Genomic DNA, 26,647 nt, shown 5'->3' with positions numbered 1-26,647 from the left:
TCTGAGCGTGGCGCTCTAGTCTTTATTTGCGTTCGATGCCGATGCGTCGAGCGTCGTGAGTCGCGACGTCGTACGTCGCAGTCGATGAGCGAGCGCTGAGCTTTTGTACAAAACTGGCCGTCGTTTGGATAAACCAGTTAGTCGGCCGACAGAGTAGCACGCGTGAACAGCTGGACGACGTTTCGTGTGAGCTGAATATCAATTGAAATTCAAACGGCTTTTTATTTTACAAAATACTTCGCACAGCGGGCGCAAGAGTGAACTCACGCAAAAATAAAATATAATTTAACAGAGCCGAAGCAGAAGCGAAGCCGAAGGCGAAGTGAAGTGCAGTGTGAGAAGCGCAGTAGATAAACGCAAATGCAGTGTGCTAATGTAATAGGGAACACAGCAAAATATATGCAAAAATAACAAATATCAGTTAAATAAAATATGCAAATCTGTTGAGCATTGCGCTGAATAGAGTTACTTAAAGCGGGAGAGACAGAGATCACAAGTTTTGTGCGACGGACAACTACATAGAACTCAAACCAAATGACTATGACTTCTACAGTGCTGCAGCGCCCCACAGCAACAGCAACAACGACGACAGTGGAAAAACAAGCTGCAAAAGCAACAGCAACAACAGCAAGAAGAAGTCGCTCCACCATGGCCTGGTCGCATGAGAAATTGCGTTTCTCATGCATCGACAACATTGGCCTGAAGCAGCTGTGGAAACTGATTGCATTGGATACGGCAACGCCGCCAGCCGAAAAGTCCGGCAATGTGGAGCACCAGCAGCCAAAAGCAACCAGCAACTGCAACAACAACACCAACACTGAGGTAAGTAACCAAAAAGAAAGCTAGCAAGGGAGCAAAACAAAAACAAAAACAAAAATCGAGCAAAAAATTACTGTTGAGCACTAAGAGAGCTTATGACGTCAATTGGGCAGGGGCAATACACGGATGTAGCAACGCAGGCAGAGAAAGTGACCCAAAGACGCAGCAAAACTCACAAGCCACCCCAGCCCACCCTTCGCGCACATGTCACATGAATAAGCCCATTCATTCCGTACAATATCTGGCATTATCTTAAGCACTTGTTGAAACAACTGTTCGGATTTCCTCCCAGCAGCTATGCGGCGTGCAAACAAGCACTGAAATTCCAGTAACCCACGTAACGTCAATTTGCATATGCCAAGAAAAAAAAGCGAAACAAAAAAAAGCCAAGCGCTAATTAAGACAACCAAGATCCGATCTTTCAGTAAGCTACAGTAAACACTCGACAATTAGAGAAGAGGAATTTTTAAAATTCCGTCAACTTATTTGAATTATGTTGTATTTAACGAATGTTGACTGTAGTCTCGTTATGCCACCATGGACTCCTCTCATATAGTCACATGTCTCTTGGCGACAACAAATCAATTCATTTTATTGAAAACAATTGAAAGGCTTTTTTTTTATTCAACGCTGTTTCTATAGTCCCTTTTCAACTCTTTCAATATTTTTCTATATCGCACTTTTTTCATGTATATACATATGTAATATACATATATGTATATTTACTCAATTTGTGAAGTGTTTCAAACATCTTTCATAACAATTTTGACAGCTGTTATTTAATCCACAGCAAACAAATCATTGCAACATACAGAAGTTTTTTTGAAAGCTTCAAATATTTCGCTCAGTGTACACTGCGCACTTGAATAATTTGTACAGAAGATTTAACTGTCAAGTGCAGCAGCCCACGCTGTCAGCAGCTGCTAAATTATTATCAGCTCCAGACTTTATACTTTATAAAAAATGTTATTATTAAAATTTCGTATATACACATTTTTGGCTTCGATCAAGGCTCGTGATAAGTGTTTTTTCTGTCTTCTTTTCAATAGCTTCGAGCTTGCCTCGTTCTCTGCGAAGGCTGTCTGTCTGTCGGGCACAGTAATATATAGAGTAAAGTTCAGGGCGAAACTTTGTATTTCATTTTGTCTTAGACGTCAACGCAATGCCGTAACTTAGGGATTACCCTGCTCCTTTCTTTGATGACGTGTTATTTAGTCACAGCTCGGCTTAGTTTTATTTTTTGGAACTTCATTGTGAGTCATTAGTGAATTATTCATTTGTGCGTCAAAAGAAAATAAATTAATCATAGCGAGTAAAAGCTAAAGTTGCTTTTTATTAGCCCATTAGGTATTAAATTTCTGGCAAATTCATGTTTAAGCTAAGCAGATCTTTGATTTCCAGCTGTTTCCATGCCATTTACCATTTACATATTGCTGTATACATTTTGAATAGCTCACAGCAATTAAGGCGAGATAACTGTTAAATTTCAACAGCCGCTTTCTGGTATATATGATATATTATATATGTGCTGAGAGAGGTTTATTATACTGGTCTGAAGTCGCAGGCCCTGCGCTCCTCTTCTTGGACCTCGTTTCCCATAACGTAGCTACAATGCGTTATGTTTTATAACGCAAAACAGGTTTCATATATATTTTTACTATATATTAAATATATATACATTATCCCTAAGTCCCTCCACGCACGCCCCTCCGTGGCTAGCAATGCATTGACGTCAATGCAAATCAATCGACTTGTGAATTCTGCCTGGCTTTTGCCTATCCTCCCCTCTCCCTCGCTCTATGCAGACACGCCGTCTTCGAGGGCTACGGCATCCCAGTTTATTGAATGTCAGGGTTGTGTTCCACTAATAAGCACAAAAAGGAGGCTATAACTGAATCACCTACACCTAAAGGCGTCCAAAGCCGGATCAATCGAAAGGAAAACTAGTTTTCAGTTCGAAAATTGGAACCTGTTGCCTCTTGCCCGAAGAGTCAAGTGCAAAGCGCTCCTCCCCGCTGTCTAAAATGATAAGTATATGATGAAAAAGAAGACGAAAACGAAATCGAAGTTTTATTGCCAAAAAAATGATCGACTGGCAGATACCCAGTATTGAGCTATGTCACAGTATGCTGAATGATTCTAATTTGGAAATGAATGTTTTTTTTTAAATATTATTTACATACATACATATATGTATCAAGTAGTACAGCTCGATAGAGAAGATATCAATAACAGAGAACTGAATGGTTTGGTTTGCTTGCAACTCTTAAAATTTCTATGCAACCCCATTTCGATTCGGTACAGGGCATATAAATAACTAAAAGTTCAAGCTTAAAGTTTCGATTTGACAAATTCAGGCAGCTTGAATTTGTTTAATTTACAGCTTTGTTGGCTTTGACGTCACGCGCATAAATTTGCTCGTCGAAACGTTTTGTTTTATTTTATTTTAACCTTCTTTCTGTCTGTTTTTGAGTTAACACGTTCGAAAAAACAATAATCTTAAGTAGCCATAAATAAACACTAGTAAATCGGCGGCTTAGTTAAATACCGTCTAAATATAAATGAAAATCCGACGCGTTTTCAAACGCGCTTAAGTCGCGAGTGAGTCGCGTTGCAGTCGAGCGCAACGAAAAACAGCTTGGGAGCAAAATAATTGAAAATGCTGTAATTTTTGTTTACAATTGTGCTTTTCGCTTTTACTATATTGTGCATTATTACGCATTTGTGTGCGAATGTCAGGTCTAATTAACGTTGTGGTGGCTCACTCAATTCATATTATAAATAAATTTTAATTCATCAACCACAAAAGAAAAAAACTGTTATAGAAAAAATATATAATTAATTAAAAATCAGGTGAGTCCTCTTCTATGAAGGCTTGCGCTAATTTGGTGTTCTTAACTAAATTCGAAATTGAAACTAAAATACCGTTAGTGTGTACGTGCAAAAATGCAAAAACTTTAGCGTAGACCCCTGGCACACACAATAAATCACAGCCAATTGCATTTTAGACTACATGTAGTTACGTTTGTTCCAGTTGTCAATGAAAAATATGAAAATAATAATAAAAATATAAAAATAGAACAAAACAGCAGCTGTCTGACGTCCGTCCACATATACGTTGCCATAATTAAATGTTGTCAACTATTACGATCTCTCTCTCTCTCTCTCTAATTACCTCATGCCAGCTCTTTCTGTTGCATGCGGCTCGCTGTTAATATTCATAAAGGTCAGCTCTGTCCGGCAAATGCAATTGTTAGCGCACGCCTCGAGATCGAGGTGCCTCGAATATTCGTTAATCACATGTGATATTAATAGCAAAACAATATTGAAATTTAATTCAAATAAAATATTAGCTTTTGATTGGTTCATTCTTGGATGAGCATGGCTTCATTTGAGTAACTACTCAATGTATTTTATGTACGCCAATGTGGCCGAAATGAGTCTAGTTTCTCATTAATAGATAACTGTAACCCGAACATAATCCAAATACATATCAGATTAAAAAATACTGTTATATTCAATCGCAACTAATAGGTCTTAAGATTTGATATGCGATCGCAGACAACTTCACAAGTTTCAGCTTAACAGCTTTAGCTAACATAATAGATCGAAACTAACGGCTAACTCAGCAGACCCGATTGCAGCCAACTTAACGAACCTGACATTTGTTTGCTTGAAGAGTTCGTGCATTAAATCTATTTGACTTGAATACCAGCTTAATTCAATTAAAAAACAAGTAAGAACGTTGCAGTCGGGCGTTACCGACTGCGGAATACTCATTCACATCCCATCAACAATTTAGTAGTTAAGTTTCGTTCTAATACTGTAGAATATACAGGTTTTTCCGATTTGCCACGCCCCAACTGGGCGTAGACACCTCATTTTTGGTCAGTTTTTAGAAAGAGATAACGTTACCCTAACTGCAAAGTTTGAATGCTTACCCTAAAAAAATGTGAAAATTACAGGGTATTTTTCGATATGCCACGCCCCTAAAGAGGCGTAAAAATTATTTTTGGGGAATCGATAGAGGAGGCTACCAGTAACTCAACTATCCAAATTTGAAGCTTCTAGCTATTATACTTTAGGAGATATAAACTTTTGCGGTTTGCCACGCCCCCTGTGGGCGGACATATATCCGACAAAACTTTTTGGTCTTGGGTGATCAGTCCGAGTATATATACAAAATTTGAGGTCTCTGCCATCAATAGTGTCCAAAATATAGGAGAATTTAAAAAATCACTATATCTTCAGGTCCGATTTGCCACACCCCCAACGGGCGTAGACTTATAATTTATCTTCAGACTTTATAGAATCATACCATTAGCTGACGTGCAAAATTTCAGCATTCTAGGTTTACAACTTTAGGAGATACAGTTTTATCCGATTTGCCACGCCCCCAATGGACGTAGATATATCCGCCATAGCTCGTGATCTTGGGTGGTCAACGCGGACCTACATACCAAGTTTCAGCTTTCTAGCTCTTCAACAAACATGATTTCTGGTATATCGGAAAATGCATTTTCCGATTTGCCACGCCCCTAGTGGGCGGATCGGGAAAATTTTAACACTTTATAAATCGGAGATATACACGAGTATGTGTTCCAAATTTCAAGTCTCTAGCTTCAATAGCGCCGAAATAGATTGCATTCATACGGACAGACGGACAGACGGACAGACGGACGGACGGACAGACGGACAGACGGACAGACGGACGGACAGCAAGACGGACATTGCACAAAACCAATATACTGATTCACTTTCGTGAATGAGTATAAAAATAAACATGTTATTGTTTCAAAGTGGAAATCCCATTTAAATGCTCGCCACATATTTGCGAATAGCGCTTATCAATATTTTTGCACCACTGTGCACATAGAAACCTAGCTATCTAAAGCCCAGCTACAAGCATTATCTTTATAGCAACGTTTAATACCCCCCATGTATATATATTCACATATATTTATGTATATATATTTTCAGTTATATCTTGATGTCAGTTAATGTGCCACAAATGCAAATTTGTTGAACTTACGTGAAAAGTAATATATAACATATATTATATAATACAAATATTAAATATATATATATATAACATATATATTCAAAGACACACTCATGTCAAGGCATTGCCACTAGGCGTGCTTGACTTATGCATTAAAGAGAACAACAGCAAAGACGCATTGCTATCGCAGCAACTGATAAGCGATAAGAGCTGGAACTGACAATAGATAAGATTTGCCCGCGCTCAAAGCCTGGCAGCTGGCTATATAAAGATGCTGTGGATAAACAGTTAGTTAGTTGAATTAATTAAATCATTTCGAGTTGGGACTCGCAATTAGTTATAGCCAAACAGCTTTGAAGCATAGAGCTCAATTTATGGATACGAAACAGCAGCAACGACAGCAGCAACGACAACGACAACAAAAGTAAGAACAACAACAGGTTGGATAAATACATGCGACTTTGCATACTAAGTACTTCATTAGGGGGCACGTTGAAGAGCCACACACATCGATCAAATGGCATGAGCATTGAAATGGGCCCCCAGTTCAGACCGAAAGATCCATAAAGAAAAAACGAGCCGTTTTATAAGCCATATACGAAGCGAAGGCAGCGTAAACAAAATAGAATTTTTTGCACTTTGCTGTTGCATTTTGATTGTATAATTAATCGGGTTTGCTTTTTGTTTTTATTTTTACATTTTTAGATGCTAATGCCTCTGAGTCACAGGCCTTTGCATTCCAATGTCGTTTGATCGATAGAATTAACGGATATGTCAGAATCAAGACAATCATCGATTGCTATTAGAGAATACAATTGCTTATCAGGTATCTTGAACTATAGGGTATGTCGAGCACTGCTGCGTTATCAAATAAATCCAAGAAGCTAGTTTAGATTGATTTAGATTTATTTAGATTGCATAGGGGCCGTCGTTAGCTTTCCGCACGATTCTGATAATTAGTAGTACGAATGGAAATTGATATAGATTCTGAAAACTTTGCTGGGTATCTGCCCGCATAGGCAACTCCATTGAAACGCCCTTGTGTTTTGTTTTGCTTTCATTTGTTTGTTTGCCCTGCGTGCCGAGTTCGCGCAGTGCACTGACGTCAAAATCTATATAGTCGCTACAAGTATGTATATATATGTTTCTATTCTACAGCGCCTAGCCATAGCCTACGATAACTGCGACAGCTTGGCCGACTATTTGAGCCTGCAAAGAGGAGTCGCTCAGGCCCGACTCGTGGAGCCATCGATGCCCACGACACAGCAGCACACGTCGCTGCTCAAGTTCTTGGCCATTGTAAGTACCAGTTCGTTAGGCAGGGGTCTGGGGTGGGGCTACACACGTATGTATATGCGGTGTTATGAACGTTTATGATAATCGCCGATGATAAAAGCAAACACACTTCCTGCTTGCAACCTCAGACAATAAGCGAGCAATTGTTGCCCGCTTCTTTCTGCATTAATTTCGCGTTACGAAAATATAAAAAAAAAGTATTTAAGCCCCATATAGTATAATAAAATGTTTTTTTTTTCTTTGATATATAGAAAAGAAATATGAATGATTGAAACCAGTTTCGCCGAGAAACAAAATCAAAATCAAAATCAAAAACAAAAATCATCTTCAATTTCTTTGGCTCTGTCGCTGGGGCGAGATATCACGACAAGTGTGAAATGAATTTTTACTTTTTCATATTTTGTGTCTTTTTTAATGAGTTTTTGCACCCTTGTGCCACAATTGGGCATATGAACTCCGAAACTCTTTTTGGAATTTGCTAAAATCGATTTCAATCAATTATATGGCTCCATTGTGCCATGCGACTGGCATTCAATGTAATTAATATCCGCAAATTACGTTTACAGAGAAGTGGTAATACGCTCTCTGATTCAATTGGAAATGAGTTGGGCTTTCATTTTCATTCATTTACCATTCCGCGTCACTTGGGTCTTATTCACATCTTTATTTTCTACGAGACTATTCCTGTCTCTCGCAATTTCTCAGTTTTATTTTGGGATTGTTATCGCAAGAGGTTTGGTCTATTATGCCTCGGCACTTAAGATACCAAATTTTAATTGCATGGATAATATAATATTCAAATAAAAACAGAATATGAGCATATTTCTCTCTCTCACTCTCGATTCTTGTATTTCTACTCTATTGCCCTTTACTTCATCTATTTCCTATCAGAACTTTTCTGTTCTATTGATCTTCCTACCCTTTCTATGCCTCTCTTTCTTTCTAATTTTAATTCACTATATGTTTACGCTCACCTTTTTGCTCTATCACCTATTCACCGTTATTCCTTCGCCCAGACTTTTCCACTTAGCTATCTTTCTCTCTCTCTCTCTCTCATCTACTATTATAAACTTGGTTATAGACATATTTAAGGGCGGTTTTCCCATTACTTATTGTTACTAAATACAGTTTCCCATCTCTTTTTATTATTTTTAGAACGCTTTGGAACTGAGCGCCCCTGCCACACCCTTGCTGCTGGAACAGCAACAGACGCAATCCAAACCGCACGGCTGGATGCAGCTCTCCGGTCATCCCGAGAGGTAAGCAACACAACTGAAATGCTCCTCTCATAGCAAAGCCTAACAAATCTCTGTCTTTCTTTCTTCCCCATTTAGCATCGTGCCTACCTCGTCGGGAATTGTGCGCAAGCGGATCGCTGGCATCGAGGACAGCGAGGTGTTGGCCTATCAGCAGATCTCGCAGGAGCCGAAGACCTCACAGATTGTGCCCGCCTACTTTGGATTGCGGGAACTGCAGGGACAGCACTATATCGAGCTGCAGGATCTGCTGGCCGGCTTCAAGGATCCGTGTGTGATGGATATTAAGCTCGGTAGTCGCACCTTTCTCGAATCGGAGGTCAGCAATCAGACGCTGCGTCCGGATTTGTATCAGAAAATGATCGCCGTGGACGCCAGTGCACCGACGCCTGCAGAGCACGAAGCTCAGGCAGTTACTAAGCTGCGCTACATGCTCTTCCGCGAGTCGTTGTCCTCGTCGCACACCAAAGGGTTCCGCATTGAGGCGCTGCGACTTCGTGGACGCGCACCTCTGAAGGATCTCAAGACGTGCCGCAGCAGCGAGCAAATCTCACAGACTATCGAGCAGTTCCTTGCCGCACGCAGATCCGTGCAAAAGGAACTGCTCAAACGGTTGAAGCACATGCGCCTGGTCATCGAACAGTCCGCGTTCTTCAACCGCCATGAAATAATTGGGTCTAGTTTGTTCATCGTCTACGACGACCATCGCATGGGCGCTTGGCTCATTGACTTTGCCAAGTCCCGGCAGCTGCCACCACACCTGTGCGTCAATCATCGCAGTCCCTGGCAGCCAGGCAACCGGGAGGAGGGTCTACTCCATGGCATGGATGAGCTGATCCACGCCTTCGAGGAGGTCTATGCGCGCAGCAGTAGTCATCGCAGCTGCTTGAAAATCTGAGCAATGAGCCCCCAGTTTCAGCGTGCTCCACTTGCTACGCATTTGCCCACAGCCACGCCCACCTACAGGCACATAAGACTGATTTGCATGTCGCCCAGAAAGAGAGGATAAGAAGAGCAGAAGGCCTTCATTGCATGCGACGCATTTTAACTATTTTCCATATTGGAAGCAAACGATAAGCGCCAGATCTATCTATACACCATATTTACATATATGTATACATACTATATAGACTATAGTATGTATAAGAGAGAACGATTAGTATTGAGCACCAAGCAGCATTTTGTTTGATTGAAAAACAGGTTTAACTTGATTAAGTATTTAAGTTTAAGAGAGAAAGAGAGAGTAAAAATGTATCCACTGTAATAAAAAGAAAATCTCATGATAAAATAAGATAAAAGATCAAAAAGAAAATAAAAATTGTCTTTTACTATATATGTATATTATATATATAATATCGATGCTGCTATTGAAATCTTTGGGCTTTTACAATCTTTAATCATTGATTTTCCAGAAGCCATGAAAACAATTGAAATTGGGAAAACAAGTGGATAATAATCATATTGATATTATTTAGATTACCTATACTTATTCTGCTCTAATTCTACTCAATCTGCTCTTTTTTCTTCGAAACAGTTTTCATTTTCCAGTCTCTTTCAATTCGACGGTATCCCTAAACTTGACATTATATGTATAAGTTCTTCATTTTTATAAATAGTTAAATTGAAGGGAGCGTAATCCCGAATGTTTACATATGATCGCAGATCTGACGGATATCTTTATGCTTATATCTCTAATAGCTTCTACTCTTCTACCATTATAAATTTGTAATAATAATAGGAAGCGATCGCTAATAAATTTGCATCTAGCAATTACTTCTTTCACCAATGTGTTATCAATCTCACTTTTTACTGTGGAAATTTAATTAGAGATCAGTCCTTTTCTTTCGGTCAATGCTCTCAGCTAGGTAAAATATGGGATGAACTTTAAAATATTCTATTCAAACCAAATTTGTTATATATACACTTCACAAAATTTTAGCACACTGCGGAACTAAAATTGATTTCCTTGAATATCATTACGAGCACTGAATTATGAACAGTCTGAGTATATTTATCGTTCATTGTTACGTGTTTCAATTCATAAAACAGTATGTTAAGTTGATTTAGAAATTCAATTAAATTTAATTGAATTGCAGCAATAAATCAAATATTGAATTATACAGGGTATGATCATATATTATATTTCAAAATTAGATTCTAAATATTTTACAAATTTGAAAAAGTAGAGGAATTAATAGGCTTACAAAACTAAATTTTATAATAACTTGTTGCTTTTTCGATTGTTGTACAAGTTTATATACTGTTACTGAATGCTCAAGCTGGATGTCTACATCGTGCATATAAAATGATCTGGATCGATGCTGGAGTAAATATGTCCCTCGGAAATCATAAAGTCCAAAATGTTGCTATGGGAGAAAATGAAGACATAAACATAGATTATATGGAATGAGGGAATCAGGTGTTGATACGAGACTCACTTCAGTTCAGTTTGACTTATATGCGAGAACTTGGCTTTGAGTTCACGTCGATTGATGCCTTCCTCGGAGCAGTTGCTCTTGATGGCCTGGAAGACAGCCAGCTGCTTGCTGTCCAGGCCAGCGACAATAGCATTGCTCTGGCTAGCCGACACATTGCTCATGGTCGAATTGCTTGGAGCATGAGATGAATTGCCCTTAACATGATATTCCTCGGCCTTGTAGCGGGAGTGCAAAGCCTCCAGTACGTGAGTGCACACTTCATTGGGATCCAGCACGTTGATCAGCTTAAAGACCATCAAAACCTTTTGACCCGCCTGCGGACGTACTGAGCCATAGATCTTTACATAGTTATTGATCATGACATCGGGTGCTTTGATCGCATCGCCTTCTTCTAACCAGTAGTGTGCATCGATGCGTCCACTGTGGTCCTCCAAGGTGTAGGTAATCTTCGTCGAAGATGTCTCCACATTCCTCACAATGCCCACAACACAGACCAAGGCGTAGGTAACATCGAACATCTTGAAGTTGCCCTCGGGCGAATCGAGTATTTGCTTCACCAGCAAAGAAATGATTCCCTGAACAAAACCAGATTCAGTATATCTGTGTATCTTAAGTTAAACCAAAACATTGAACTCACCTCGCCGGAAGACTCTTTTGTGGCACCCGCTGTGGCCGTTTGTGTGCCATTGAAATCACCAACTAAACAAATAAAGCACATTACAAAGTATTCCAATTACTACGAGCAACAACTTACATGAATCATTCATTTTATTAATTGAGTCTGAAATTTTTTAGAAGACAGAAATTCACTGAGCCACACAAGCAACAAAACGCGCCAAATATTAATGGAAGGCACACACACGTCACGACTGGTTGGACATGCATGCGATAGTAACGATTTGCGGAATAACTAATAAGTACCACTAACCAGAGAACACATAGACCGGACAAGTAGTGTAAAGCGTTTTGCACACTTTTTTTCGGGAGTTATCTCCCAGACACTTCGTATTTGCTCGGCTCTTCACTTTTTGGGTTCGAGCTACGAAAACATACGAAAGCACAATCATTTCACTTCATGCGCTCGACCGAGATGGTCGACTGTTGAACAAAGGATCCCTCTGAGAGCATCGTGAGAGAGAGAGAGCAAGGGAAACATTCAGCGCAGAGGGATCCTTTGTTCAACAGTCGACCATCTCGGTCGAGCGCATGAAGTGAAATGATTGTGCTTTCGTATGTTTTCGTAGCTCGAACCCAAAAAGTGAAGAGCCGAGCAAATACGAAGTGTCTGGGAGATAACTCCCGAAAAAAAGTGTGCAAAACGCTTTACACTACTTGTCCGGTCTATGTGTTCTCTGGTTAGTGTAAGTACCTTACATGGGAAAAAGATCTTTTACATACATACATATATATATGTATTCATTATGATTCAAAACATTTAACCTGCCAGATTCTTAACTTGAGACTATTTGGTTTCTCTAAATACTTTTCACAGGATGTTAAAGTGAGCTATGTAGTTGAATACTTAGAATATCCCCGAATAGATAAAAGACTTTAGAACCTTGAAATTGAATTATTTAACAACTGATAACTTAAGCGAACAATTGTGAAATAAAATATTTATTGTTTAGTATATTGCTTAAGCGATGAATACTAATAGTTACGAGTATTTATTGCTGGGAGCTGCCGACTTTGTCCAAACACTTAAATTATCATCTGTGTTAAGTGTAAAATGTTTTATACATATGTGTGTATTTATGTATGTATATTAAAGGGAAAAGGCAATTTTATAGGTTTTTCAAAATATACAAATTATCCGCTACTAAATGTTCCCGCTCTATCCGCAAGCGGACTGTCATACCTGAGAGTGGTTGTGTCGTGTATCGCGTATGCCAGAGTTGCCTACTCGTTTTAAAGAACACCTGTTTATAAATTCATCAGTTGATAATCAATGCAATTTGGTTTCTGAGTTTGTGCACATAAAATGAACACGCTGCGTCCTTGCGGCTGCAAAGGTGTTCGGACCTGTCTCACTTGTGAGCAGAACTTCAATATCGAAAAACCTTCCGTCCAGCAGCAGTTTCAACAGCTTGAATCCTGGTCCTATTGCACAAAATGCGAAGCCTTTTACCCCGGCTGGGATACGCAGGCAGTGCAGGCAGCCCATTCAGATCACAATTTGACAGACAGCTTGGCACTGCCTGGCATATACGTGCAGGAGCAGTTTCTGTCAGCTGCCGAAGGAAAGCAGCTCATAGTGGATCTGGATAACCTGCCTTGGGATATTTCCCAAAGTGGGCGACGAAAACAGAACTATGGTCCGAAAACCAACTTTAAGAAACGTCGCCTGCAACTGGGCTCCTTTCAGGGATTCCCTGCTGCCACTCGCTATGTACAAATGCGTTTCGAGTCAGTTCCATTGCTGCGCGACTTTCAGACCATCGAGCAATGCTCGCTGGAGTATGAGCCCAGCAAGGGAGCCAGCATAGATCCTCACGTAGACGATTGCTGGATTTGGGGCGAGCGGGTGGTGACAGTCAATTGTCTCGGAGATGCAGTGCTCACCTTAAATCTCTACGATCAGAAGCTGGCTGGCAAATATAATTTGGACTTGGTGCCGGACTACGAAAGTCATCTGCTAGAGCCGCTTTTAACGCAGGAACAGCTGGCTGCCTATAAGGGCAAGGTGCTACGCATTCCCATGAATAAGTGAGTGGCTATATCTGATTATACATAATTGTAAGCTTTACAGATTAGATCTGATTTAGTTGAGCATATAGGCCAACAAATATAGTCGAGTCTCTTTATGGTCATCTCTTTTCATCAGGTAAAGACAAGATTAGGCATTGTTTTGTTCTGTGCAGTCTGCATAAATTATATGTATATTTACAAGTTAAGCTGAGAACTAGACTAGAATATATTAGCAATGTAAATGCAAAATAGAATACCTAATTAATTAGGCTTCCCTGCTTTCTTCTTTTCTTTTTACAGCCTCTCCTTAATCGTGCTTTATGGACCTGCTCGATATCAATTCGAGCACTCGGTCCTGCGAGAGGATGTGACCGAGCGCAGGGTCTGCATTGCCTATCGAGAGTTCACGCCCATGTATATCGATGGCATAGATAAGGATAAAGGTCAGTTGGTAAGAGATAATGTGAACTGGATAATTAAAAGTAATTGAAGTTTAAACCAAAGTCGAGATTTATTTATGGTCATCGATGCCGAGTTCAGTTAGCTTCTCTTGTTGCGCTGGTCGATAGTCGAGCAGGGCAACCTGGGCGGGCAGCTGGACGCCGTGCATACGTTTTAAATGCGCACGCAAATTGCTGCTGGTGCTGAAGCTATTCAAGCAAACAACACATTGGTGGCTATTCGCATGCTTGGCGCGGATGTGGGCATTCAGGTCTTTCACTTTGACAAACGCTGTTGTGCAATATTTGCACACATGCGACCGCCTCACGTGGGTCTTTAGGAACTGCTGCGAGGCATATGCCAATGGACAGTATTTGCACTTGTATATGGCCTGACTGCCACTTGGTTCAATGTCCAGCAGACGGTTGGTCTCATTGTACTCGTCTAGATTGTCATGCTTAAGTTCTACGGCTGCATAATCGAGGGTGCGCAGCTCGTAGCTGGAGGAATGGGAAAACTGATTCGATATGCTGTCGTCCTGTTGCACATCTAACTCAGTAGCGGGCAAAAATTCCGAAACAATCAACGAATCCTCGTTGGCCAAACGCTGAGAGGGACGTCGCTCCAAAAGAATAGGCTGCTCTAACTCTTGCACTGGCCCCTGTTGCTGCAGCTGCTGTTGCTCCAAGTCTAGCTCCTGTTCAAGTTCAAGCTCAAGGTCTTGATCCTGATCTAGCGGATGATGCTCTTCCTCCGTCAGCTGCATATCCTCCTCCATCTCCAGCTCCAATTGCTCTTTTTCCATTTGTGCCTCGTTGTAGAGCTGCCGCAGCTGTCGGTTGGCTATCATCAGTTTGCTAAAGTATGCAAAATGAGCCAAACTCTCCTCGAGGCATGCTCTGCATATCATGGGTAGCTCAGTGGATAGATCTAGTGAGATGTGCTGCAGGTTTGAAAGAATGAGTATGTAAATATAATTTATATATATCTCCTTTAGGACATGTGCAACCTACAAACATAGCCTCCATTATTTCACATATTGTATGCTCCTCATCTTCGGATTCCGTTTCGTTTGTTTGACCCGCTGTTACTACTTTATGCTGGGTTATGTCTACATCCGCATTATCTACAAAGCAAATGCGGCACAATTTGCGTAGATCTATGTTCATATCTTTTACTTTTATATCAACTATTTAAAATTATTGATTCTTGTGGCAATGACAACAATTTTTTTGTCAGGCTGTGTCCGATCAGCTGTTTGACCAGGGCTGCGAAAAACAATACGTGCTGTTAACGCAAAGTGCGTACTGTTAACATCCCTGTTATTCAGTGCTGTTAAATAACTCTGATAAAGTTACAAACAACTTTTATACAGTCTTTAATCTGTTATGGCAAAACCCATTTTTCTCCTCATATTGTATATTTCTTGTAACCATTCTGTGTGCATATTGCCGCTATTGCATCTAGTATATACACTTATGTATATATACTTGAAAACAAAAGAAATGTATAATGCTCACATACTTATGCCATTTCCCGAATAAATATCAACAAAATAAGTTTCTGTTTTCAAAATAAATTTTATTCAGTTTTCTTACTTCTTTTTCTCTTTTTTGTATGTTTTGTCGCAATCATTTCTCTCGATTTGTTTAAAGTTAATTTACTATTTAAATAATTTAATTCCGTTACTGCTTACAATTAATTATTATCGTCAATGTGACGAACGTTATTTGTCTGTCAATAATTCTTATCGACAACAGACTTTTTATTTTGGTTTTACTAATTTATTTAATTTTTTGTTTTATGTTTTTTTCTTTTTTGGCTGTTAATCTTTATTTTTACATGCATAACTTTGGTTTTTCAATTTGCGGTAACGATTTATTATTATAATTATGCAGTTAACTATTTAAATTGAATTTGTAGTTTTTTGTTGCTTGGGATATTATTTCTGTGTTTTTTTTTATTTGGCTTGTTTATTGATAGGCGTTGGGATTTTTTTTAACGGTCTTTGTTTTGGTGAGATTTAGTGCATAACATTTGCAGTGTTAGCCAAGCTTTTTATTTGAAATTTAAATGCTAATTATTAGGTATACATTTTGTTTCAAATGTAGATGTAAACCGATTTTTTGGAACTTTAGTGTTTTTTTTTTTTTTTTTAATTTAAGTTTTTAGATGCATAGACATGCAACAAAATGTGTTTTGTTTGCAATAAAAAAGTAAAACTGAATTATTGAATTTTTTCTAGCTGCATTTTATTTAGAATAAGACGAATGTGTGTGTGTGTTGTGGGTATGTATGTGTGTGTGTGTGGGTGTGCCAACCTTTTTGTTTTTAGGTAGTTGAAGCATTTAGTCAAACTCTCTGATCAGAATTATTAGTAAGAAGACTTTTTGCTTTGTTTTTCTCTTCATATCTTTTTAACTTTTAGCAAATGATAACATTTTGTTCATATTTTGACTTAACTACATTATGCCGTGTGAAATGTGTTTTTGTTATTTATTTTATTAACGTATTACTCTTTGCTGTAATTTTAAATTCGTTTTTTTTTTTTTTTTTTTTCATTAATGTTAGCCCTCTCCTAATGTAGGACGCTTATTTTATAGTTTATTTTAAATCTTTTGTTTCTTTTTTTTTATTAGTTTGTTCTTGTTTTTTCTTTTTTTCGTATTCTTTGTTTGCCTAGTTAATGCTATAGTATTATACATACATGTAGACTTCAATCTTTTAAAGAGTGTAGAAAACGGTTTTTGCTTTTTTAAAATAGCTTCTTTTTATCAAAAAGACATACATATATATAGAGCTATATATATATATAGATAGTAGTTCTAATTATGCGCCTAGTTGCTCGAAGCTAAGCACTAAATTAATTAATTATATATAAAAAAAATTATATACTATTTCCAATTGAATTACATTGCTAATTGCGCGAATCACAAAAAAGGAAAGGGTCTTCGAAACGTCAAATAAGTGGAACTTAATTCTCTTCCATTGTTTCATTGTTCGCTAAACAACCTCAAAGGGACAGAACAGTTAGTCAAAAATTATATTATATCAAACGAAAACAATAAAAACGACTGCCCTCTGGTACATATATATCTTTCAGATCTTAAGTTCAGCTCACACTTCAGAGTGTGCGTGGATGCATGTGGGTGTGTATGTGAATGTGTGGGTATCTTGGATTGATAATAACACTTGCCCCGCCTTGCAGTGGAGAGGCTTGAAATGTTCATGTGTGGGTACACACTATAAAGTGTTAAGGTTTTTGGGATAGGATCGTTTGGGAATTACTATACCTTTTAGAATATAAAGAAATATCAAAAGTCAGATTTGGATGCTTGTGTATAGCAGATAAAAGTAGGCTATAGGTAAAATCATTGAAAAAATCGAAATAAGTAAGCAAATCGGGAATTACTACATTCCTGATAATTTTATCGCAATTGATAATAATCAGGATGGAGCTTTGATGTCGCTCAGTTGATTGCCTTCGACTCTGTGAGAGAACTAACTGTAGCAGTCGGGTGGGTTTAACATAAGCACAGATTGGAGCTGGTTGTATGTGGGATATATAGCGAGTATGTGCGAGTTCATACGGCAGTGTTTACGAGACATATGCTTGAACATGTGTAACAAGGAGGTAGGTTTTTTTTGCTTTAAATATATTTTTCATTGTTTTTGTAGTGTGTAGAAAAGGTTTTTGTTATAGGTGGGTCTTTGAAAAGTTTTACAATCTGGGAGCGTATTTTGTTTATACCGTAAATATCACTGTTTCGCTTGAAAGTTAAAAAAAGTTTTTGGCTAGGGTATGTGGAGAAAAATCAATATAATTACGAAAATTTCCAACAAAATTGTGTTGTAGTTGTTGTTGTAGTTGCAATAGTCATTGGTTGGTTGTGTTTTCTTTGCTTTCAGGGATTTGTTTGCAGTTGTTGCTTTTGTTTTATTAAAAATATATCTGTATACGAGTTATGCGGTGATATATTTGTCATAAAATATATATACACCTGCCTTTATTAATTTATATATATATATTTACTACTCATTTCATTCGTATTGCTAGATTTTGTTTTGTTTGTCTGTTTTGTCTGTGTTTTATTTGACTAATTTTCGTCTTTTGCATTTAATTAATTGGTGACTATAACGTGTGTGTGTGTGTTTTGTATTGTTTTCTTTTAGTTATTAGTTTTAGTATTTTCTCAATTGGCTACAACATTATCAACAATAAATTTTCCAAAAACAGCGTTTGTTCAATGAACATATTCTCAAAGTATTTGTTCTGTTTGAATTTACATATTTATTTCAGTATTTTTGTTGTTGTTTTACTTTTTTTATTTTTGTATGTGTGTTATTTAACTATATCATATTTTATCTTTATGTTTATATATATTCCTTATTATGTGTCAGTTTGTTACTATTTGCGCCCCACCTAAGTGCTATCCTAACCACAGAACTTATAGTATACACGCTCAGTAAAAAACTGTTTTTTAAATGAACGAAAAAGCGTACAAATTGAATTGAACTTAATTAAACTTGTGTTTTTTCTGTCTTTTAAAGGGGAAAAAATACATAATATATTAAATAATCCTAGTAAACTTAAAAAATGTTTTAAAATAATGCCAACATTTTTATAATTAAAATGAAAAATCTATATTACAATCTATAACTTAATTTAAATCAAATTAAAAGATTGCCCAAGGAACGTATAAAGTTTAGCCAAGAAATTATAGCATAGTTTGGTCCACAAGTTGAAAACTATTTCGAACAGATAAATAATTGATGGAAAAAAGGATTCGTAAAGTCCATTTCAGAATATTTAACACTGTTTCCCTTTGTTTATATGTTTTACTCAATTAAGTCCTTGAGAGTGTGTGTGTTTGTGCTTTAAATACATATCTAATGTCTCATAGGAACAATCTCTCTTATATACATACATATAATGTATTCACTTCTCCTTTTGTGTGTGTATATTTGTGTTTGTGTGTGTGTGTGTGTAGGCTTACATACATAATTTATAACAACTCAGCTAATTAACTTATATGTTTTTCACATACACATACACGCCGTGTGTGTGTGCGAGCTTAATTGCAAAATCCTTTTTGTCCTTTTTTCTCCGAAAGTTTTTGTGCTATTACTATGCAAATGTTTTTGTTTCTTTTCTTGTAATTTTAACCTAGACATTTAGCTTCTTCTTCTTCTTCTTATTTTTGTTGTACGGCAGTAATTTTGCTTTGTTTTTTGTTTTTTTTTTGTTTTTATTTATTTTTTTGTTTTGTCGGTTTTCTTCTTCATAAAATATTTCTTCTTTTCCTTTGAATACACAACAATTTCTGTGTGTATGTGTTTGCGTGTGTATTTGTTTTCCCTTTCTCCCGCATTTGTCCTCTTTTCCTTTTCTTACACATTGACTTAAAAATGTAATTAACAATTTTTTTTTTTTTTTTTTTTGGTTTGGTTTTTTTTTTTTTTTTTTAATATTTTCTTTTTTTTTGCGAAGCAGCTTCTCTAGTTGTTTTGAAAATGAACTTAACTAGACATCTACTCATATACTGTAGATGTATATGTCTGTGTGTGTTTGCATGTGTTCGTTTGTGTGTTTGTGTAGCTTAACGTGTCTAAATTGAGCGGCCTTATTGCACGATTATATGTGGAGCTGAGAGCAACACGGTTACCGTCGCAATAATCGTAAAGAGAGTAAAAACAATTAAACAAAATCTGTGAAGTAGAAGAAAGGTAAGAAGATTAAGTGAGGTTACACAAAGAACATACAAAAATCATGTAGTATAATTATGTAGGCATGAATGTATATCCACAATACATACACACTTCCACATGTACATAACTTTCCCCATCTACGAAATAGCCGCCACAGCCACGCTTGTATATTAAAGCCACGTGTTGAGATTGTGTGTGCCTAAGTGTGTTGGCATGTGTGCGTATGTGCATATATATGCTTCGTATATGCTAGAGCAAATAACCGGAAGTTGTGTGGCCATGTGGCTGTTGCCTTAATTGTTTGATTTAGTAGAGCGTCAGGGAGTTCTTACTAACCGCACTGTTTGCAATCATTGTGTTAGTTATTCACCAGATTTAAGCCAGTCTGTATATTCAACTGGTCAGTGAGGTCAGTTCGCATATGCCTAATCACACATTTTCACAAGGTCGTGCGTGAATATCAATGTGAATGAATAATCGACTATCTAGTTGAACTAACAAACTAATTTGATTTTGATTGAAGTTAATTGATGGAGATGAGCTCCTATTTACACATTCACATTGGAGACAACCGATAATTTTTCGATAACATACCTATCCACAACCATTGCAGCGAACTTCCAATCGCTTATCAATTCCGCTTCGTCGTCAGCTTTGCGCATGCGCGCGGTTATAAATTGCAATTCTTTAAGAATTAAGTGTAAATCTTTGTGATTGCAGCCTATTGCAGTGTGATGCTCCTCCACCGTTGTGGGTCGGCCGAAGCTACTGCATTAGCGATAACAAGAAAATCGATAAATATGCGATAAGTGTAACGAGCGAGTAGCGATACTTACGCCGATGAACCGATAGCGGTTTGTGAGCCTGATATTGTATGACGGAAATCGTCATCGATGTCGAGGACATTGGCGAGTAACGATTTGGAAGAACGTTCCTTTAATTCCAGTTCTTTCATCCGATTGCTTAATAGTATTGATTTGCGCGTGATCTTGCGACCAGGCCGGCCCATACGCAATATCCAGGGCAGCCATTGTAGGAAAACGGATTTGATCTGACAGACGAAAAAATCGTTTTGCACTTCTTGCAAGTTTTCTACACGTCTGTATATGTGACTTACCCACGGGGGCATCTCGTGTATATCCGCTGTACGATGATGATAGTTAAGCACCACAACCGTTAGCACCACAGACGATGCAACCATGAACATGATGCAGTTGAAATATGTGCCTAAATATCATATACACCAACATCAAAACAAGAACAAAAAATAAAGAAAAAATTGTATATACAATATTAGTATTATTCGAACCATGGGCCTGCAAAAAATTATTGCGCAACACTAAAAACAGAAGCTTGAAAAATAATAATTTACAAAAAACAGCATTTACATTACGTTAGTTAGATTCGTAATATCATGATAAATAATACGAGAGTATTTACAATTTGAGTGTGTGTCAAGCAAATGCTGTGATTTTCTTCGGAGCATGCACTTGAGGCTACGACTCTACGACCATACAACAGATTACAGGGTATCTCGCATGCAGAGGGACTATTATTATTAGAGCTTTACAAATGGCATTACATGCAGCTTTGTTTAGTTAAACGGTTCAATCGTCTCGGTTCAAGCAAATTTTGACAAAAAAATCAGGAAAGTAGTCAAAATATAGTAATAATTGTAATATGTCAAAAATGTAATTGAATTTAATTTACGTTTAGTAAAAACTCTGAGAATTTAGCTCCTCTAATTCATTTGAAAACCACAACAAAAAAAAAAAAAAAAACATTATTATATTTATTACTTTTATTATGAAAAAGATTTTCGAGTTCGAATTCGTTGTTTTTCAATGTGGATTTTATTGTTATTGATTAGATTTGATTCCAATTCTATATATACAAATGACAAAAATGATTTCATTTTGAGAAACAAAACTTTCATTTATTATTGTATAAATATATACATAGTTGGAGTTTGTAATCGCCAGTGTAACGGTATATTGCGCGTGATTAATAAAAGTGAATTAATTAATTAATTAATTTATATACTTGGTAATTTTATATGAATTTTTTTTTTATTATTTATTTATTTGAGTGCAAATAAATGAAGAATTTGTTTTCTGTAATACAAATATAATAATAAATTTGTAGTATTGAAAATATTTGTTTTGTTTTTGACTACTTGACTGAATTTTTTATATTTTATGAATTTTCCAAATTAACAGTCTAATAAGAAAAGTCATGCTTTAATAAAAGAGGAGCAAAATATGTAAAATGTGAGTTTTGTGAGGGTTCAATTGCTCTGGCAAACAAAATTTGTTATCTTTTAGTTAAATGTTTTCATTAGTTTATCATTGGTCTTGTTTATGGTATGCTTTCTGTTTGATATATTTAATATATGGTTTAGAATTGCAATAATTAATATGACGTCTTACGGTTAACAACAATTTCTCAGTCTATTTAGTCAGCTTTTGATACTTGGATGTGAGGAATTTTTTAAATATGTTTCGATATAAATATGTCGGTTTTTTGTGTATATAGTACATCGTTTTTGTAAATAAAATATTACTTAAAGCATAGCTTTCATACGTGTTTTGTATGATATTAGATTGTTGTTTTTTTGACAAGCAACTAAAGCAAAGCACCCACAGTAGCGACTTTTCTGATTGATTTCTATATTTTTCGATGTCAGTTTTGAATACCCTTGCTGTGCACGCATTGTATATGCTAATCAGATCTCGTAGAAGAGAGTTCTAAAGTCGCAGCGTCTATAAAATGATGACAATCTCATTGGCAATTAACATTAATTTATTAAGATTGCATATCTTTATACCGAAAGAGTAGGGGATACATTTCATTACCCCTATGTGTATATCTTGTTAATAACCTATTTTATGAATTATAGGTACGATTTTTAAATTAGAATTGAATCAATGTTAATAGGTAGATCTATCTATCTTTCATGTTATATCTAACATTTGGTATTAGGAAAGATTTAGTTATGTATACATATTATACATAATTTTTAGAGGATATTCTATAGCGGAATTTGAATGGTATGAATATACTTATTGTTTCTGCTGGATATTTTTAAAAGCAGTAGATATTTATTTCATTCATGTTTTGTCAATATGAAATGCAACTAAACTAAAGTGACGTACACTTTAATTTATGTCAGTTATTATTAACAAGGGTATTATAAATTCGGTAAGCCGAACTGAAGTTGAAGTTTTTTTAAATTTATTATTTGTGTTTTCACGCGTTATTATCGATTATAATAAAAAAAAAAAGATTCAGCCAAATTCTAAAGAAGCACTTGAGTTTTTTTTTCTAGGGGAGGGTAAATTTAGTTGGGTTTGGCTACGACAGCGTTAAAGAGTATATTGCTGATCCTCTCGAGTTGTACTTCATGCTCTCTTTAACATCTGAATTGGTTCTTGTAAACCTACTTTAAATGTGCTGAGGCACTTATTATTATTTTTTGTACAAAATATATACAAACTTTTAAATTTTAATTTTTTTTTTTTTTTAAATTTTAATCAGCGGGTTTTTTAGACTTGGAACTTTTTTTTCGTTTGCTACATTAGTTTTAAGCTAAGAGAAAATAGAGTTTTGATTTTATTTTTAATTTGCTGTTTTTTTTTCTGTTTTTAAATAAAGTATAACAATCAAAATTAATAAAGAATGTATTTGTACCAGTACCTAGCAGTGGTACGGCTTCGCTCGTCTTTGTTATGACATTGCCAACCAATAAAGAGAAAACTGTTTGCGACAGCAGAATGGTAACACCTGCAAATATTTTTTGTTTTGTTTTTATACTCGTTCACTAAGTGAATTTTGTGTTCGCGCCAAGTCCTCCGCTTTTTCCTAGAGGAGAGTTTATCGTTCGTGATATTTATTGTGTACAACAGATATCACCATTTGCCGTTCAAGTCGCTTACTGGGAGAAATTACGCCAGTATTTCAACGTTTGCAAATACACATTTTGCTCTTCTACTGTTCTACTGTTTGCGCCGTGAACGAGTATTATGCAGCCGGCTGCTACCGATAGCTAGTTCTTAGAGTTTTTCAAAAATATAACTACAGTTTAGAGATTGAATTTCAGTCTTAAGATTTGTTGGCTTATATGTTAGTCAAAGGCTACCAGCCAAATAGCAATGTAGTGTCAAAAAGAAGCAACTGATTTTTGATAAGATATAAAGAGTTGAGAGGATATGTAAAGTTATGTAGGCATGGAGTCTATAAATAGATCAGCTAACATATATAATTAGCTCTTTGAAATAGATTGAAAAAAAAAAAAAAAAAACGTAAAACTAGTTTTGGTTCGGATTTTTTTAAATGAAAACTAACATTCAATTGCCGAAAGTGCCTGGAAATATTGATTATGTTTTTTTTTTTTTTTTCAAGATTCACTTAAATTGATTAAATAAAGTATATGTTTTAGTTATTTATTTATTTATTTTTTTTTTGTTTTCTTTTCTAAAATTGCAACAATCGACAGGATCTTTGCTTAATCCTGAAAATAAATTGTTATTATTATATTAAATAAATTAAATACTTTACAAATACTATTATATTAGATTTAATAGTGCTTTAAGATTTTTTTAAATAATTTTTTCGATCTATTTACAGCTCCTAGAAATAAAGCAAGATTCTATATACAATAGGCGAATTGTTAAATGATATTTTTTGGCTGAACCTTTTTTCGTTTGTCACAAGAAATAAATGTTAAGTCTGTGAGTGCATATGCTAGGCTTGATATATGTAGTAGCATATATCTATAAAAATGATTATTTTAGGTTAGGATTTTTTATTTACTTTTCTCTTTTGTTTCTAGTTTTTTTTTTAATAATACGTTTTTTATGACAGTGCAATTAAATTAATGAAAAAGGAACAGCAAGCGAATGCAAGGTACAAATTTTTGACCCATTTGCACAAGCCAGACTAAGCTCTCAATACAATTTCTTTTTTATGCGAAATGATATTTTTTTTTTTCTTTTAATTTTAATTTTTTTTTTTTCTTTTACCATTTATTTAAATTATTGAACTGTTCAAAAAGGTTCTCGAGCAAAAAATATCATTCCAAGAAATGGGTCAAAAAAGTGACAGTAAGAAGAAGCTCAAATGGTACAAAAAGCGTATATAGCGAAAAAGGAAATAAGGTCGGGTGTGGAAACTAACTAATTGCATTGGTTAATTTTTTGTGTTTTGGAGTGGTATTTTTGATGCAGTGGGCGATAATAGAGGTTGGTTTCTGATTGGGACCAGTTTTCGTTTTGGAATAGTGAGGCGTTCGGAAAAGTGGGGTGTACATATATATAGTTTATGTATGTATATATTTATATATATTTATTTATAAATATATACATATATCATATGGTGATGCTTTACAAGGAAAGCACAATCAAACAAACGTGAGTGGGCGTGGGTGTGTGAGAGCAATATGTGAGAGCGAGAGAACTCAAATATGAATTAATTACAAATCAAAGCTTATTGCAACTGTAAAAATAATACTTTAAAGAATAAAATATCTGTCTTTCTTTCATCTTCATCGATAGTTGACCTATTTTTGTTCTTCTTTAATATGTATGACGGCGATAATATGCATTAAAAAATTATCGGCATTTTTAAAAAAAGTATTTCAAATATTTTCACAATATTTCACAAGTATTTTCCCAAATGCACTTGTATTGAAATCTGTCTCATAAGTATCTTTTGTAATATCATTCGAATAGAGTTTATATAATTGCGAAGTGGAAATTTAATGAAAGATTTTATATTGGTTTTCTGAATAATTACAAAACAAAGTTATTGTATTTTTGAGATGTGCTTCTTTTTGAACGCAATAGAACCTTTTTGAATGGGTTTCATATAGAGCTGAAGGGTAGAGATAAACTTTTGCAAATAGCTTTAGAGATGTGGGAGTAGAATATGAGATTCTATTGTTTTCTTAAAAGAAAATATTAACCATAATTCAGTTGAGTATATTATAAATATTATTTGTAAATAGTTTTCAAATAGTTCTTGTTTTATAAAATAAATGCTAAGAGTAGAATATTTGGAAGATTTAGTGAATTAGATATATATAGTTCGAAAAAGGGGACGACCAAATACTAATTGGAGTTCAGGTTAAAAATATGGAAAATATTTGTATAAATAGAATGTATTTAAAAGTACTCTTAAGTAGTATTTCCATGTTCTATTGCTAGATCAAAAAGTGGAAACAACACCAAATTTGATTCAGAATAAAATTGAGTATACATATTTATATTGAAGTGAATAGGAAATATTGGCGCAGCTTTGACGACTATTCATATGTGCTGGATAATAGCCATTATAAAATAGAATACATATATTTGTTTTGGATAATATAGTACAAGCCATGTACCAATGGCAAAGAAAATTTTAAAGAGGAAGTTCAGTTGGGAACTTATAGATTAGAAATGATTTGGTAAGTAGATAACGATAGCATTTAAAAAGTTCTTCTTCGTTTTGACGTAGTTCAATTTAAGGATTTTCTGGATATCGTTTTTTAATGTTTTTATAATGTATTTTTTGGGGAATTCTGTGCGGCAGCACTTTTCTTTGGCATGAGTACCGAAAAAATCTTTATTTGACTTTTTTAAGCTGGATTAAAAAAGCAAACGAAAAATATTGAAGAGCGAGAGAGAGAGACGGAGTGGAATTTGTTTTGTAAAAGAGAGACAGCAACATAATAGTATGAGCAAATAAGAAACGACGTCATTATATATATATGTATATATATATAGATAAATATATATAAATATATATCAGAGAGAGTATTTAAAGTTCAGTTCTTAGAACAAGATAGAGACAGAGAGATAGAGAGATAGTTAGTTAGTTAGTTGAGTTGGTTTAGTTTAATTAATAATTTAAAACTTGTTGTAATTAGTAAACATAGTACGAAGTACACAAATAACATTTAACAACTTTTGACACTTTGTTGACTTTGGTTTTTTGTTAGACTAATACTTTATTTAAGT

General features: G+C 35.7%; 5 protein-coding genes across 12 annotated transcripts in view; 2 read left to right on the top strand and 3 right to left on the bottom strand.

Moving 5' to 3' along the window:
- The first annotated feature begins 122 nt into the window (after positions 1-122).
- LOC6578055 (inositol-trisphosphate 3-kinase homolog) lies at positions 123-10,155 on the top strand. 2 transcript variants are annotated; one of them, XM_002003941.4, is made up of 4 exons: positions 123-822; positions 6,980-7,120; positions 8,273-8,376; positions 8,452-10,155. In XM_002003941.4, the coding sequence occupies exons 1-4, from the start codon at positions 535-537 to the stop codon at positions 9,269-9,271; spliced, it is 1,353 nt and encodes a 450-aa protein (XP_002003977.1). In that variant the 5' UTR covers positions 123-534; the 3' UTR covers positions 9,272-10,155. The 2 variants fall into 2 exon arrangements, with proteins under 2 accessions (XP_002003977.1, XP_015021459.1); XM_015165973.3 differs by lacking the exon at positions 6,980-7,120.
- A 333-nt stretch (positions 10,156-10,488) lies between these two features.
- On the bottom strand, positions 10,489-11,676 carry LOC6578054 (replication protein A 32 kDa subunit). The gene is made up of 4 exons (XM_002003940.4): positions 11,566-11,676; positions 11,449-11,510; positions 10,812-11,386; positions 10,489-10,739 (listed from the first exon to the last, which is right to left on the bottom strand). The coding sequence occupies exons 1-4, from the start codon at positions 11,576-11,578 to the stop codon at positions 10,661-10,663; spliced, it is 729 nt and encodes a 242-aa protein (XP_002003976.1). The 5' UTR covers positions 11,579-11,676; the 3' UTR covers positions 10,489-10,660.
- Positions 11,677-12,720: 1,044 nt separating this feature from the next.
- LOC6578053 (alpha-ketoglutarate-dependent dioxygenase alkB homolog 4) lies at positions 12,721-13,997 on the top strand. The gene is made up of 2 exons (XM_002003939.4): positions 12,721-13,517; positions 13,800-13,997. The coding sequence occupies exons 1-2, from the start codon at positions 12,793-12,795 to the stop codon at positions 13,987-13,989; spliced, it is 915 nt and encodes a 304-aa protein (XP_002003975.1). The 5' UTR covers positions 12,721-12,792; the 3' UTR covers positions 13,990-13,997.
- LOC6578052 (zinc finger protein 236) lies at positions 13,992-15,209 on the bottom strand. The gene is made up of 2 exons (XM_002003938.4): positions 14,954-15,209; positions 13,992-14,883 (listed from the first exon to the last, which is right to left on the bottom strand). The coding sequence occupies exons 1-2, from the start codon at positions 15,107-15,109 to the stop codon at positions 14,011-14,013; spliced, it is 1,029 nt and encodes a 342-aa protein (XP_002003974.1). The 5' UTR covers positions 15,110-15,209; the 3' UTR covers positions 13,992-14,010.
- A 4,019-nt stretch (positions 15,210-19,228) lies between these two features.
- LOC6578051 (neuronal acetylcholine receptor subunit alpha-7) overlaps positions 19,229-26,647 on the bottom strand; it is a 129,814-nt gene continuing 122,395 nt past the window's right edge. For all 7 annotated transcript variants that reach the window (XM_032729444.2, XM_032729443.2, XM_032729442.2 and 4 more), the window contains 4 exons: positions 20,767-20,876; positions 20,486-20,700; positions 20,244-20,417; positions 19,229-19,649 (listed from right to left, as the gene is read on the bottom strand). In XM_032729444.2, the coding sequence (XP_032585335.1) occupies positions 19,565-19,649; positions 20,244-20,417; positions 20,486-20,700; positions 20,767-20,876 (584 nt within the window). In that variant the 3' untranslated portion in view covers positions 19,229-19,564. The remainder of the gene's footprint in view (positions 19,650-20,243; positions 20,418-20,485; positions 20,701-20,766; positions 20,877-26,647) is intronic.

The sequence above is a fragment of the Drosophila mojavensis genome, unplaced genomic scaffold (genome assembly GCF_018153725.1).
Source record: "Drosophila mojavensis isolate 15081-1352.22 unplaced genomic scaffold, ASM1815372v1 contig_49, whole genome shotgun sequence".
In the NCBI taxonomy this organism is placed as follows: Eukaryota; Metazoa; Arthropoda; class Insecta; order Diptera; family Drosophilidae; genus Drosophila; species Drosophila mojavensis.
The sequence above is the reverse complement of the archived record's forward strand: the minus strand, read 5'-3'. Positions and strand labels throughout refer to the sequence as shown.

Excerpts from the sequence above, each read along its gene's own strand:
- LOC6578055 (XM_002003941.4), top strand. The coding sequence starts at position 535 with ATGACTATGACTTCTACAGTGCTGCAGCGCCCCACAGCAACAGCAACA. Across the intron at positions 7,121-8,272 it reads TGCTCAAGTTCTTGGCCATT|AACGCTTTGGAACTGAGCGC; the intron begins GTAAGTACCAGT and ends TATTATTTTTAG. Across the intron at positions 8,377-8,451 it reads CTCTCCGGTCATCCCGAGAG|CATCGTGCCTACCTCGTCGG; the intron begins GTAAGCAACACA and ends TTCCCCATTTAG.
- LOC6578054 (XM_002003940.4), bottom strand. Across the intron at positions 11,387-11,448 it reads CAAAAGAGTCTTCCGGCGAG|GGAATCATTTCTTTGCTGGT; the intron begins GTGAGTTCAATG and ends GGTTTTGTTCAG. Across the intron at positions 10,740-10,811 it reads ATAAGTCAAACTGAACTGAA|CAACATTTTGGACTTTATGA; the intron begins GTGAGTCTCGTA and ends TTTCTCCCATAG.
- LOC6578053 (XM_002003939.4), top strand. The coding sequence starts at position 12,793 with ATGAACACGCTGCGTCCTTGCGGCTGCAAAGGTGTTCGGACCTGTCTC. Across the intron at positions 13,518-13,799 it reads CTACGCATTCCCATGAATAA|CCTCTCCTTAATCGTGCTTT; the intron begins GTGAGTGGCTAT and ends TTCTTTTTACAG.
- LOC6578052 (XM_002003938.4), bottom strand. The coding sequence starts at position 15,109 with ATGAACATAGATCTACGCAAATTGTGCCGCATTTGCTTTGTAGATAAT. Across the intron at positions 14,884-14,953 it reads AAATAATGGAGGCTATGTTT|CACATCTCACTAGATCTATC; the intron begins GTAGGTTGCACA and ends TCAAACCTGCAG.